At 34.1% G+C, this 13,019-nt stretch overlaps 1 protein-coding gene across 1 annotated transcript; it reads left to right on the top strand.

Moving 5' to 3' along the window:
* The first annotated feature begins 3,325 nt into the window (after positions 1-3,325).
* On the top strand, positions 3,326-3,778 carry LOC128553458 (piggyBac transposable element-derived protein 3-like). Its single transcript, XM_053534608.1, has one exon. The coding sequence runs from the start codon at positions 3,326-3,328 to the stop codon at positions 3,776-3,778; it is 453 nt and encodes a 150-aa protein (XP_053390583.1).
* Positions 3,779-13,019: the final 9,241 nt, after the last annotated feature.

Here is a 13,019-nt window from a genome sequence, read left to right as displayed (position 1 = left end):
TAATATTGGGATCAGTAATTTTTCCTAGTGGAGATAAGTATCCTCTTTTCCATATCTTTATTTTGTTTTCTATAGGTATTATCTTACTTTTTAAAGTCAGTGTCAATCATTTCATCCGAGTCCACGTGAAAGTTTATTCCTAACAGCTTAAAATTACATTTACCCCACACTAATTTCCACTTTGTTTTGATTGTATCAGAGCTGTATTTATTTCTACCTATCCAAATGACTTGAGTTTTATCAAAACTGACCTTAAGGCCAGGGTATTGGGCATATCTAGCCAATTCTGAAAGAGATGCGTTTAATGACTTAGCTGACCCATCTAATAAAAGAGATGTATCAACAGCGTATCGTGAAAGTTCAAATTCAGTGTTGTCTATAACTAATATCAAACCTTTAATATCTTTATTATTACGAATTTCAATTGCTAAAATTTCTGCACATAAAATGAATATGTACGGTGAAAGTGAATCGCCCTGAAAGCAGCTGCGTCCTATATAAAAAAAAAACTTGAAAGATTGCCTCCTTGGTTACCTGCTAACATAGCATTTTGTATAAAATTTTAATCCATGTTTTAATTGACAATCATACTTAAAATAGTCTAAAACACTTCAAATAAACGTCCATGATAATGAGTCAAAGGCCTTAGCAAAATCGACTAGAAGAATTAAACCAGGTAAGTTTCATTATATCGTAGAGATGGCGTGTATTTTCGCCTAAACATCGACCAGAGATAAAACCAGATTAGTATCTGCTTATTAATTTATCCAAAGTTGATTTAATTCTGTTGGAAATGGCGCTAGAGCAATTTCATAAACACAATTAAGTAATGAGATAGATCTGTAATTAATAAGCATTGATTTATCTTTTGGGATGCATGTAATAATTCCTTCTCTTTGGGTAATAGAGAGTTCACCTTTAGCATATTAACTATAGTTGATACTTCTAACTACAATGTGACCAATGTGTTTCCAAAACACTTTAGAAAATTTTGCGCCGAACTTAGAGCTACCAGGACTTCGGTTATTTGACATATGTTTTAGAAAAACGGAGCATTCCTCAATAATTAAAGGTTCTTCCAGCATTTTTGATTATTCATTTTCAAGTTTGGGGACATTAAGTTCAGACAGTTCAATATTTAAATCAACATTTTCTAGTTCATCATCTCTACTAGAATACAAATTTTCATCAAACTGATCTGTAATGATGTCCCCATTTGACTTCCTTAGTTTTGGTATTAATATATAAGTATAGTTATGAGTTTCAAGATTACAAAAGAAATGGGAAGGTTTCTCCCCATCTTCGATTATTTGTGCTCTAGATCTAATTAAATGACCATTAAGTTCATGTTTACGAATTTTGTATGATTCTTCTTTCAATAATTTAAGTGATTGTATGCTATCATCTGATTCCGTTAAATTGTGTTCTTGTTTTTTATATTTTGGAGATTAATTCATTTTCTCTAATGTAAATTTGCTTCTTTTTATAACGAGTAGATATTGATTGGCCTCTAAATTCCATAAGTAGTACTTCTAGAAATAATTGATCATTAATAATAACTTGTATGTCCTGATCATGAATATTGTTCAGATTATCAGGATTATAAATTGGTACTGCATATTGGACCTTTATTTTTAAATCTTTTTATTAATAACTTTTAAATATTCCGCGCCAAGTAAAAGACTAGTATTATGTTTCCAAAGGGGTTCGTGTTTAATAGATTTATTAGACCTTAAATTTTCTGTTATCAGGAAATAATCTAAATGACTCATTTTAAGTGGTTTTGATTTTCACCATGTATACCTTTTTAAAATTTTCAGCTGCTTTTGTACAATGTGTGTCCTGTAAACAATATATCTGACAGTTGTTAGCTTTTAGAAAATTATAAACATCCATTCGCTTTTCTGACGAGCCAAGACCTTGGCAATTGACTGACATAATTTTGATGTCAGTCATTATTATATAAAGTTAAAATATTGTATAGAAGGACCATTTAGATACAATTTATCAGCAAAAAATAAAACAAGTGCAAATATAGAAATATGTGCATATTTCTTACAAACACTAAAATGAACAGATGATCTTTGGTTAAGTCTTATCTTTTTATCAAAGTCACTTTAAAACTGTTTGAAAAAAAAAATGACTTGTGGTTCATGTTATATCATATTTTGCAAATCTAAACCATAATCTTAGTAAAAGATTTCTTATGAACAGAGATAGCGGTCATTTTTCTGAGGAAAGTCTGTATTTTTCTGTTAAACAAAACACAAAATGGCTAGTAAGAAAAGGTGAGTGAAAAAATACTCTTTGTTTAACATTTATTTTAAAACATTATAATTAGTTATATAATATAATCATTGTTTGTATTCTTAGTGAATGCATTGGTACAATTTTGTGTGATGTAAATCTATTATGACTTTTTATATAAGTGTATACCAAAGTATACACTAGGACTGAGTGGGTACATGTATTCATATTGCAAACTATCAGTGTGATTATTTTTATTTACAGCAGGTTCACTGTAAATGAAGTGTCCATGATGTAAGAGCTGATATACATATTTTACCACCCCTCCAGATGAATTAACAATTACGACAATCTAAGTGGACGACAACTGGAACAGCCAGCTACTGTAACTCTGAAGTCCGCCAAGTTATTGATAGAGCTGTGGATTCTAATGTAATTATTATTTTCTTCTATACTCATGAAGTGCAATCATATATCTTTTCTTCTATTTTGTAGGTGTTTCAATATAATATTGACATTATTGCAAATATTATAAACAATATTATAAACATTATCAGTATATTGCAAAGTATTTACTTATTTTTCATATTTGTACATTTTAGCAATGCGTAGGTTAGTAAGAGCGTATTTATGACTGACCTACGTTTTCTTTGCAGAGTGATACTGGAAGTACCACCTCTGGTTCAGAAATAGATGAGTATGAAGTTTCTGCTGCTCTACTAAGTCCTTCAACATCTAGGGCAGGCGTAAGAGCTGCTCTGCGAGATCCACCTTTTGCACCGAGACCTAACCGACCTCCACCAACTAAGCGTAAATGGTTAAACCGGGACATACTTAGACAACAGGCTGACAAATGTACGTGGAAAGATCCACATATTGATATATCCAGATTGCCCAAGACACCAAAGAGCATATTTGAACTGTTTTTTAATGACGGCATTCTTGACATGATGGTAGAACAAAGCATCAGGTATGCTGGATCAAAAGGTACCACACATTCACTACATCAAGAGGAGAATTGGGCGTTCTTATGACTATATTAATTTTGTGTGGTTATAGCCAGGTTCAACGCCGGAGGATGTACTGGAATAATGATACTGATGTAAGAAACAATGCAATCATAAACGCCATGACAAGAGACAGCTTTGATACGTTGATCCAGTACATTCATCTTTTTGACAACGCCAACTTAGATCAAGATGACAAGTTTTCAAAAGTGCGACCACTACTTTCGCTACTAAATGAACGCTTCTTGCTTTATTTTCCGAAACAGCAGAATCTATCGATAGACGAGAGTATGATTCCCTACTACGGACGGAAACGGCATGGAGCTAAGCAGTTTATAAGAGGAAAACAAATTCGTTTCGGCTACAAGATGTGGGCACTCACAACACCTCTTGGTTACTTGTTGCAATTTAAACAATACCAGAGAGCTAGAGGACTCCAAGCAGCTGACACAAAACGCCTTGGTATGGGTGAGGCAGTCGTGATGGACTTGCTTGTTTCAAAAAAGACAATGCATATCATTTGACATTTGTTAATCTTTTCACATCGCTTCGATTGGTAGATGAGTAATCAAAGTTGGGCATAGCATGTACTGGATCAGTACGTTCCAAAAGGGTAGAAGATTGCCCATTACGATCAGGGAAGGAAATGGCAAAAACAGAGAGAGGAACGTATAACAAGGACTATGATGGATTGATTGTTAAAAGGCGGAATGACAACAACATCGTCAACGTGGTTTCAAATGTGTACGGTGTTACAAACTGCATCTAGATGGTCAAGAGCGAAGAGAAGAAGAAACGGATCAAACAGCCAGATGCGATACGCCAGAACAGTCAAACCCTGGGAGGTTTGGTTTGGTTTGAGTTTTACAGCGCACCAACACAGTACATGTATAGCTTATATGAAGCCAAACAGGACTACAAATTTTGGTTTCACATCTCATTTACATCGAAATAAGAACATGAGGTATGGAATCAAAAGTTACAGCAAAACCAAGTGTTAAGACCCTATTAGTCGCCTCTTACGATCATGCAAGGGTAAGACAGTGGTTCCAGTTCTTTTCATACATAAATCGTCCCAGAACCACATGAGGCAAACCATTGTAGACCAGAGGCGCTACGGAAACGCGTGTTAGATGAGATCCGCCTCGGTGGTAAATACCATTGTTCTCGTTCTACAAAAATGGTCAGATGTGCTCTTTGCGGTAAGCATAGCAAGACAAAATCAGTGCAGACATACTCGAGAATGAGAATTGTATGGTGGATTGCAACGGTAAACAGGTCATGAATTCACAACATATAAAGAAACATTATACAAGTTCGCATATCATGAAATGATGTAACAAGAACATAAGATTTAGATAAATGTGCATAATTATATGATCGATAATATTTTAGGATTGAAATTGAACATTATATCAATAATGATTACCAGTGTTGAGACATTTACATGTTCAGTTTTACCTGTACCTACTTGTGCCTAGTGTCGACCTCAGTATACAAAATCAAAATACCATATAATATTATGCTCACTGTAAATCTAACTGAAATAAACCCAAATACCGCCTTATACTATGGTTATCTTCACATTTACAAACATTAAACAAAAAATAAAAATTCAGGCATAAATTGGTTTTAAAATTGCACAGATAATCTCGTAGTATATGCAGATATGACCTCTGAGATCACATCATGGATGCCAAACTTAAATCTCTGACCTGTCTTGGTTCTTTCATACACTGATCCGTTGAAGAACCATACTAAGTCTATGGCATCATGTTTGAGTAGCCGGGATATCAGCTGACCATTGACTTTAGTCACATCATATACCAAACGGGTACCGGTTGCCTGACACTGGGAACGTTTGTCCATATTTTTTTTTCAGAGTTGTTCTGAAGTTTAACCAGCACTGGTTTTGTGTGTCCTGGTCTGCCTGGTTTCCTATGGATTGCCAGTGTTTTTGAAAGTTCCAGAATTATATCCTTCTTATTAAGTGCATAAGTCGTTGTATTTGTAAACAACACGTAGACACGCCATCTGGAATAGTAAAATATTACCGTTAAATGACAAATAAGAATTATGATTTAGTGAAGCAATGCTGCAAACAAGCTTTATGACAAAGTGAATTGCAAAATTGTGACACTCACTTGTGCATTATATCCAGAAAACGCATTCACGAAGTGTAAGTACGTATACTAGTAATGTTCCATAACATAACTGTACGACTAAAATATGGTTTGATGAGGAAGATAAAGTGTAAATGACCTGTAGAAATAACAAGCAAATGATTTACATTTCAACACATATCTGGGAATATCGTTTAAAAAAAATTATATCTAGCTCCCGTACTGCTAAAGAAAAACCTTAGTTTAATATATATTAGGGTCTGAACTCATTCATCCTACATCTCTGATCTATGCGGATTTTTTAGCAGTTACGTGCAGCGAAAAGTAAGTACAGAGTCCAGGAAAACTTGTTAGGTTATCAGTCCGCCAAACTTTTGCATATATATAATTATATACTAATCAGACAATGGTATTTTTTGGAGGTGTTCATTTTTTATTTATATGATTACTCGCTTACCTTAAAATAGATAATACAAATTGTAAAAATTGCTGGTAAATTTAATGTTATCAATTCGTATGAATTTTAAGGCTTTAATCGTTTTGTCATTTGTATTTGGGTTCAAACATTTCTTAAGATAGTTGGTTTTGGAAATATTAGCATCTACCTTTAAGCGTATGCTACACTCAAATTACAATCTTAAAATATGGAAAATCACTACTAATGTTTATGTAGTTTATATGTATTAACGGTGTTATGAATTAGGTTTGAAATAGTAGACACTCTAAATCGCTAGCAAAACAAAGGATAAGTGTGCACTCGAACTAAAGAAGTGACAGTTTTTATAACAATATACAATATACCATTTCTGCATTACATTTAATTATAAAGAGGATATTACATGTCTTGAGTTTTTTTTTCATATTGATTTTTTAACCAGTTGAATAAAATAATAAAATGCGAGACTCGGTATTATATCAGTTTTATTCAACAAGTTTAATAAATTCAATGCAGAAAGTCGTAAATGTAATATTTTTATATCACATGTTTGTTTTTTTCTGCCGAAAAAAAAAACAATCTTCTTTCTTTAGCTATTAAAATAGAAAAAGTGGAAACTCCACAGGTCGCTCAACACAACAAAAACGAAAATGTTGCAGGCTCGGTTTGATTAAGCCTGTTCATGGACGGTAGTTAAAATGCATGCTACCGTCCATGCCCTCTAGCCCCGGGTTGAGCAGAACTAAAAACAAATTTGACCAACGTTTCCTATACTGTAAACGACGTCGACGTGAAAGAAGGTTTATTACTGTAACATTAGTGTATTAGCATTTTATGCCCCCGCCCCTCCCCCTTCGAGAAGGAGGGGTATATTGTTTTCAGATGTCGGTCGGTCTGTCGGATAGGAAGGTTGGTCATGACCAACAAATAACTCTTATTGATTTCGAGGTTAGTAGATCAAATATCAAGGTCACAGTGATCCGGAACAGTTAAACGGTCTCCGCATGATAATTCAAGAACGCTTAAGCCTGGGATCATGAAAGTTGACGGTTAGGTTGATCATGACCAGCAAATGGCTCCTATTGATCTTGAGGGCAGTAGAACAAAGGTCAAGGACACAGTGACCCAGAACAGTTAACGGTTTCTGGATGATAACTCAAGAACGCTTGGGCCTAGGGATATGAACGTTGATAAATAGGTTGAACATGACCAGCAAAAAATCTCTATTGATTTTGAGGTCTGTAGGTCAAACGTCAAGGTCACAGTAACCCGGAACGATTAAACCGTTTCCGGACGATAACTCGAGAACGCCTAGAATTACTAAATTTAATATTATAGAGGTTGATCGTTTCCTGCAGATGGCCCCAATTGATATTTTAGGTCAGTATGTGACATGTCAAGATCACATTGACCCAGAACAGTAGAACTTGTTTTAGATCACATTTGATATGGAGGTCACTAATGTCAGACTGGTAAATGACCCATAAATATTGATTTTCGGTCACTACGTCAAATATCCAGTCCACAGTGACTAAATAATTTCTGTTCCTTGTGCAGTCACTGAATGCATCAAGTGGGGATTTTGTGTTCTACGTGCTCTTGTTATGTAATGGCTTTTTTTACATTCCCGCAGCGTCAAACATTTGATAAAGTTCCATTTTGACTAGCAATACTTAAAAAATCACAACAATATTATGTTGACGTCACGTCTGCATGGTATTTAGCACTCGTGCGGTTATACGTAGTTCGAAATACTTTCAATTTGGTGGCATCTTCGTGAAATTTTTACGCCCAGCTTATATCCACCCATCCTGTAAAAATAGGGTTCATACACGATTTTGCTATTTTTTTTTAAACACATTTGATGAGAATTTTCAACATGCAAAGTTAATATCTTTATAGAAAAAAAAATGAATTACAAATACACTAAAACAGAATGGAATACATGTAACAAAGGAACATAATTGAAGCTGGTGCAATATAAATTGGCTATGGTATCATTCAACTTCAAATATATATTTTAAAATCCCACGAGTCTTAACAATTATATATTTTCAATACGAGAAAATTACCCCGAAAGTGCAAAATATATGTACAGAATAAGTATAAAACCAACCATTTTGAGCGTGCATTAAGTTTAACCAACGTTTTTGCATTTGTACACCTTATTTTTGGCGATGCGGATGCTTAATGCTTCTATGACAAATAAAATAAGGTCACACACTGCCAGTTTATTATTACATGATGTAAAACATAAAAAGCAAAATTCACCTGGTCAAAATAGATCCAAATTGATGGATTTTTGATAAACATTAACCAAACATTCTCAAAAATTACAGGCCTGTGTCTAACCTTCCTTTCATTTCAAACATCTTAGAAAAGGTAGTAGATGCGCGTCTTGAGCGGCACTTGAGTGAAAATAAGCTACATGAGGGACTGCAGTCTGCTTACAGAAAGTTTCATTCAGCCTAGTCGGCTTTGATAAAGGCTCAGAATGGCATCCTTACATCTCTCGGCCAAAATTCTGTAACAGTCCTCTTCCTACTCGATCTGTCTGCAGCTTTCGACACGATTGACCACCAAACACTGTTACACCGACTCGAACATCACTTTGGAGTCACAGACAAAGCACTTACATGGATGTCATCATATCTTAGTGACCGCTATCAAACTGTGTGCGTTGATAGTGAGTTGTCGACGCCTATGTTGATGAAATGCAGTGTGCCCCAGGGATCAGTGCTTGGTCTAAAGAACTATATCATGTACACTAAACCCGTGGGTGCCATATGCAGACGTCATGGACTTCTTCATCATTTTTACGCCGATGACTCTCAATTTTACCTATCCTTTAAGCCGATAGAGGCTTTGGCTAGAAATGAGGCTTTGCGCCGCATTGAAAGTTGTCCGGCTGAAATTGTCTCGTGGATGCATTGCAACATGCTGAAGCTCAGTGCTGATAAAACGGAGGTAATGCTATTCACATCAAAGCGTAACTCCAAGTACATTGATGACATCTCTGTGAAGGTCGGTGACTCTGTGATAAAGTCAACAAAATGTGTTTTGAATCTTGGCGCAATATTTGACAACAGTATGGATATGGAACAACAAGTCAACTCTGTGTGCCGGGCTGGATATTCACAACTACGCAGAATAGGTCACATAAGACGATATCTTACCAGTGATGCCACAAAGACCCTTATCAACAGCCTAGTAACTTCACGGTTAGACTACTGTAATGCCTTGTTAAGTGGCATCCCAAACAGCACACTTAACAAGTTGCAACGTGTCCAGAACACGGCAAGTCGCGTCATCACTACGACGCCCCGTCGCAATCATATAACGCCGGTTCTGAAGGAGCTTCATTGGTTGCTAGTGAAATACAGGGTTCAGTACAAGGTTCTGACCCACACCGTTAAGGCTTTACACAATCAGTCCCCTGCCTATATTAGGGATATGATAGAAGTGTATAAACCGGTCAGAAACCTAAGATCACAAGACACGCTGTCACTGGTTATGCCAAAAACCAAAACCATGATGTATGGCAATCGCAGCTTTTCGTGCACTGCTCCAAAGCTTTGGAACTGCCTTCCTGTAAAGATCAGGGGAGCTGACAAGCTAGCTGCTTTCAAAAGCCTACTAAAACCCCACTTCTTTGTATAATATTTTGTTAACTGACCGATACATTGATGCCTTTTTTTCTTCTTCATAAAGCAGCGTAGAAAAGTATTTTATCCTAGGGTCACTTAAATACTTTTAAATATGTATATATGTTTATCTTGTTTAATCTGTACGTTTACATTCATGATTTTTGTTAATGTGGAATGCATTTTTTTTGTATGGGTATTTGTTTGTATTTTTGCAATTTATTCTGTAAAGCACTTTTGATGAACGTGTACATGTGCATGAAAAGAGTGCTATATAAATGTGGTATAATAAAATATAAAATATAACATTTCGTTGGCGAGAAAGTGAAATGTGTCAGTTAACACTCAATAATGTTTTGTAAACGACATAGTTCTTACTTGTAGAAACAGCATTACAATGCTTAAACATTTGTCAACCACTCGATGCACAGTTTAAATAAACGCAATAATGTTGACATAACATATTTAAAACAATACTGACCTAGTATCTTGTTTACTACTAGTCAACTACAAAATAGGAAAATGTTGCATACCATATCCTCTAGAAATATACTATTCCAAAGTGTTTTATACTACTTTGTGAATAGATCCATTTTCCTTTGATTGATTTTATCCAAAGTGAATTGAATTCAGTGCAAAAGTACAAAAGGAATTTATCAATATGTCGAGAAAAAGAAAAAAAATAGGACACACAATAACAACCACATCTACTGTCTGTTTCTAGGAAAACGTCATATATCGTTACCTCTAGTAATATCCTACTCCAAATTATAACTTACTACTTAGTAAGTACACCAACTCTCTTTGATAAATTATGTTCAACTTTGAACACTTAAATACTAACATTTTGACATACGAAGTAAAAGAACTTACACAAGAGTATCAGCATTGACATGATCAAAGTACAAGGTTACATACAGATAGAGTTTACTGTATTAATAGAAATTGTTTTAGCCTTCTAAGTACCCTCCAACTTTAGATGTAAGCCAACATCTTTATAGGCGAAAAACTCTCTACGAAATGATTTTAGAAATTTACCTTCCTGTCTTTACATATGTTTTTTAAGGATAGATATATCTCTTTGGCTTAGGGGCCCGTTTCCAAAACATCTACAGGTCTAGGTATAGTGGTGGAAAAGTATATTGTGACAGAACTATTTGTACAGATTTTAACAGCAATTATCAAATTGTAGTAGTGAGACGAAATCTCACCGGAAGAAAAAATACTCACATCATTCGTACCTACATGAATAACAATATTCTCATAATTCAAAGTAATTTAACCCTTTATGGTTTTTGAAGTTAAATGTCCAAACGTTATCTCAGGAAAAGGCCGGATATTCATTTCCCGTATGTCAGTAACGTGTTTGGTCATAGAGTCAGAAAGAATAAGACACCTCTTCGCTTTCGGATTCTTGAGTTAGTGAATGTGAGAAACTGAAGTAAAAAGAGGAAAACAATTTCAGACATGATCTTACCAAGTAGAAATACGGAATGAAGAAATCAGACCAAACAAAAATATAATATACAAGAATAAGCCTGGCAAAAAGACCAATACATTTAAAATCAATTCAAACCGTTGACCAATCAGAAACGATGGCACAAAGGATGAACTATTTTTTACGACTTGTAAGAAAGCCTTTTAAAATTCTTAAATGAAGTCTTCAAATCTGAGTGGACTTGTGATGTATCCATTTCTCACTAGATGCCTACTTTAAACAAATCTGTGAAATGTAGAGGACAGAAAATATACATTAACAATATAAACATAAATCCCAAACCAACTTACATATAATTTTAAGAAAACAAAAGTAAAGAATGAACAGCTTCCGTGTTAAAAATCTGACTCCCGCTTTAGTTTCACGCACTATATTAACAACGCGGCTACGGTTAAGAAGATACTACATCTTACATATCACGTTACGGCTATAATTCAAGAACTGACTTCCGCTTAAGGTTCAAGCACTATATTAAATTCGTTACAATAGCGATGAAACTATACAGTTTTTCTTGTCTGGTTTATATTTGATGAATGACACTCGTCAAGTATTTGATCAAGAAATTTCAAAACTGAAACAAATATCATCTGTTTGGAAAAGAAGAGCAAATTTATTACAGGTATATTGAATATATCATTGTATAAAAATAGGCGTTTAATCAAATTATTCAGTTTCAGTTTCAGGTAGAAAATAAATGAGATAGCTTGTTTGCACGTGATATACAATGTTGCATGGTTTCTTTAAAACATCTCAGACACTACACTATTATTACTTTAAAGGGTGTAGAATGTTAAAAAACTCTATAGTTTTCATTCTGTTTTATTAACGCCTTTATCAAAATGACAAATCATTAGAAATTCTCTACATTATGGCATCTCTCAATACAAAAACAAATAAAATACAGACCCGGAACGGACGTAACATTTTTAAACATTTATGTTTTATAGGATAAGGCTATAGCTATCATGTTAATATAAAAGTATGAATGAAAAATATTTGGAATAATTTCAATATATAAGCAGAAGCATAACAATACCAGAAAAGTCCCATGTTTTGTTCGGGATACGGCAAAGAAATATTAATCATAACACTTTTAGGATAATGTAGGTATACATACCATAATTATATTATAAAACATAGATGAAGGCAAACAAACATATCCACAAACTTTTACATTCAACTATCAAACATTTACTAAAAACAAAATTGAATTAGGAAAAGATTGGTATAAGATCAAACAAAATAAAAAATATAAAAAAAATAGGTACAATTTACGTATATAAAGCGAAGTAATATACCATGTCTAACGTACATTTATTTGATCCGAATACATTTTGGTTTTAATTGCACAAGTTCCAATGTTAAAATTATACTAATACCTCTTTTTTGGGAATTACTTCCCTTTATGCGTAATTTTGAATTCTCTTTTTTATGTTTTTATTGTGTTCCTTCCTGAAAAATAATACCTCCGCGCGGTCTGTGGAAAACGTATATTTCATTATATGATTTTAAAACAAAGTAAAATAAACAGCTAGTTTCCATCTAAGCTTTTAGTAATAGAAAATATTTTACCTAGTTATTATTCCGTTGCAATAATACTTTTGTTGAAACGATCAGAAAGGAATTCTGATTAGTCCACAAAATAACGTCTATTTTTAGATGTCTTGAACAATATTATGGTTACTTGTCTTTGACAACATTTTAAAGAGCCTTTGATATTTGCTGGCAAGAAATGTACCAGAAACTGCCAATCAGTTCCGAAAGCCAAATTTGTAATTGACTTTTGCATGGGTCTATTTTTCCCCTATGTTAGGTTAGAATTTGTGTGCAGGCCCACTTTACATGACTACTTTAAGATCAATAACATTCAAAGATAAAATGTTTGTCATCATTAAGTGGGTACGTACGCCAAGAACCATAACTCTGATATGCATTTTGTGAGAAATATGACTCTTTATCTTATTGTAAAATTGAAATTAAAAGTATTGTTTATGTCCGCATTTCATGAATACTGTAAGAGATAAAGATTGAAATGTATCATCATAAAATAAGTTAGTAGGCCAA

This window comes from Mercenaria mercenaria, unplaced genomic scaffold (assembly GCF_021730395.1).
Source record: "Mercenaria mercenaria strain notata unplaced genomic scaffold, MADL_Memer_1 contig_3846, whole genome shotgun sequence".
Taxonomy (NCBI): domain Eukaryota; kingdom Metazoa; phylum Mollusca; class Bivalvia; order Venerida; family Veneridae; genus Mercenaria; species Mercenaria mercenaria.
This window is presented reverse-complemented; position numbering and strand designations above follow the sequence as displayed.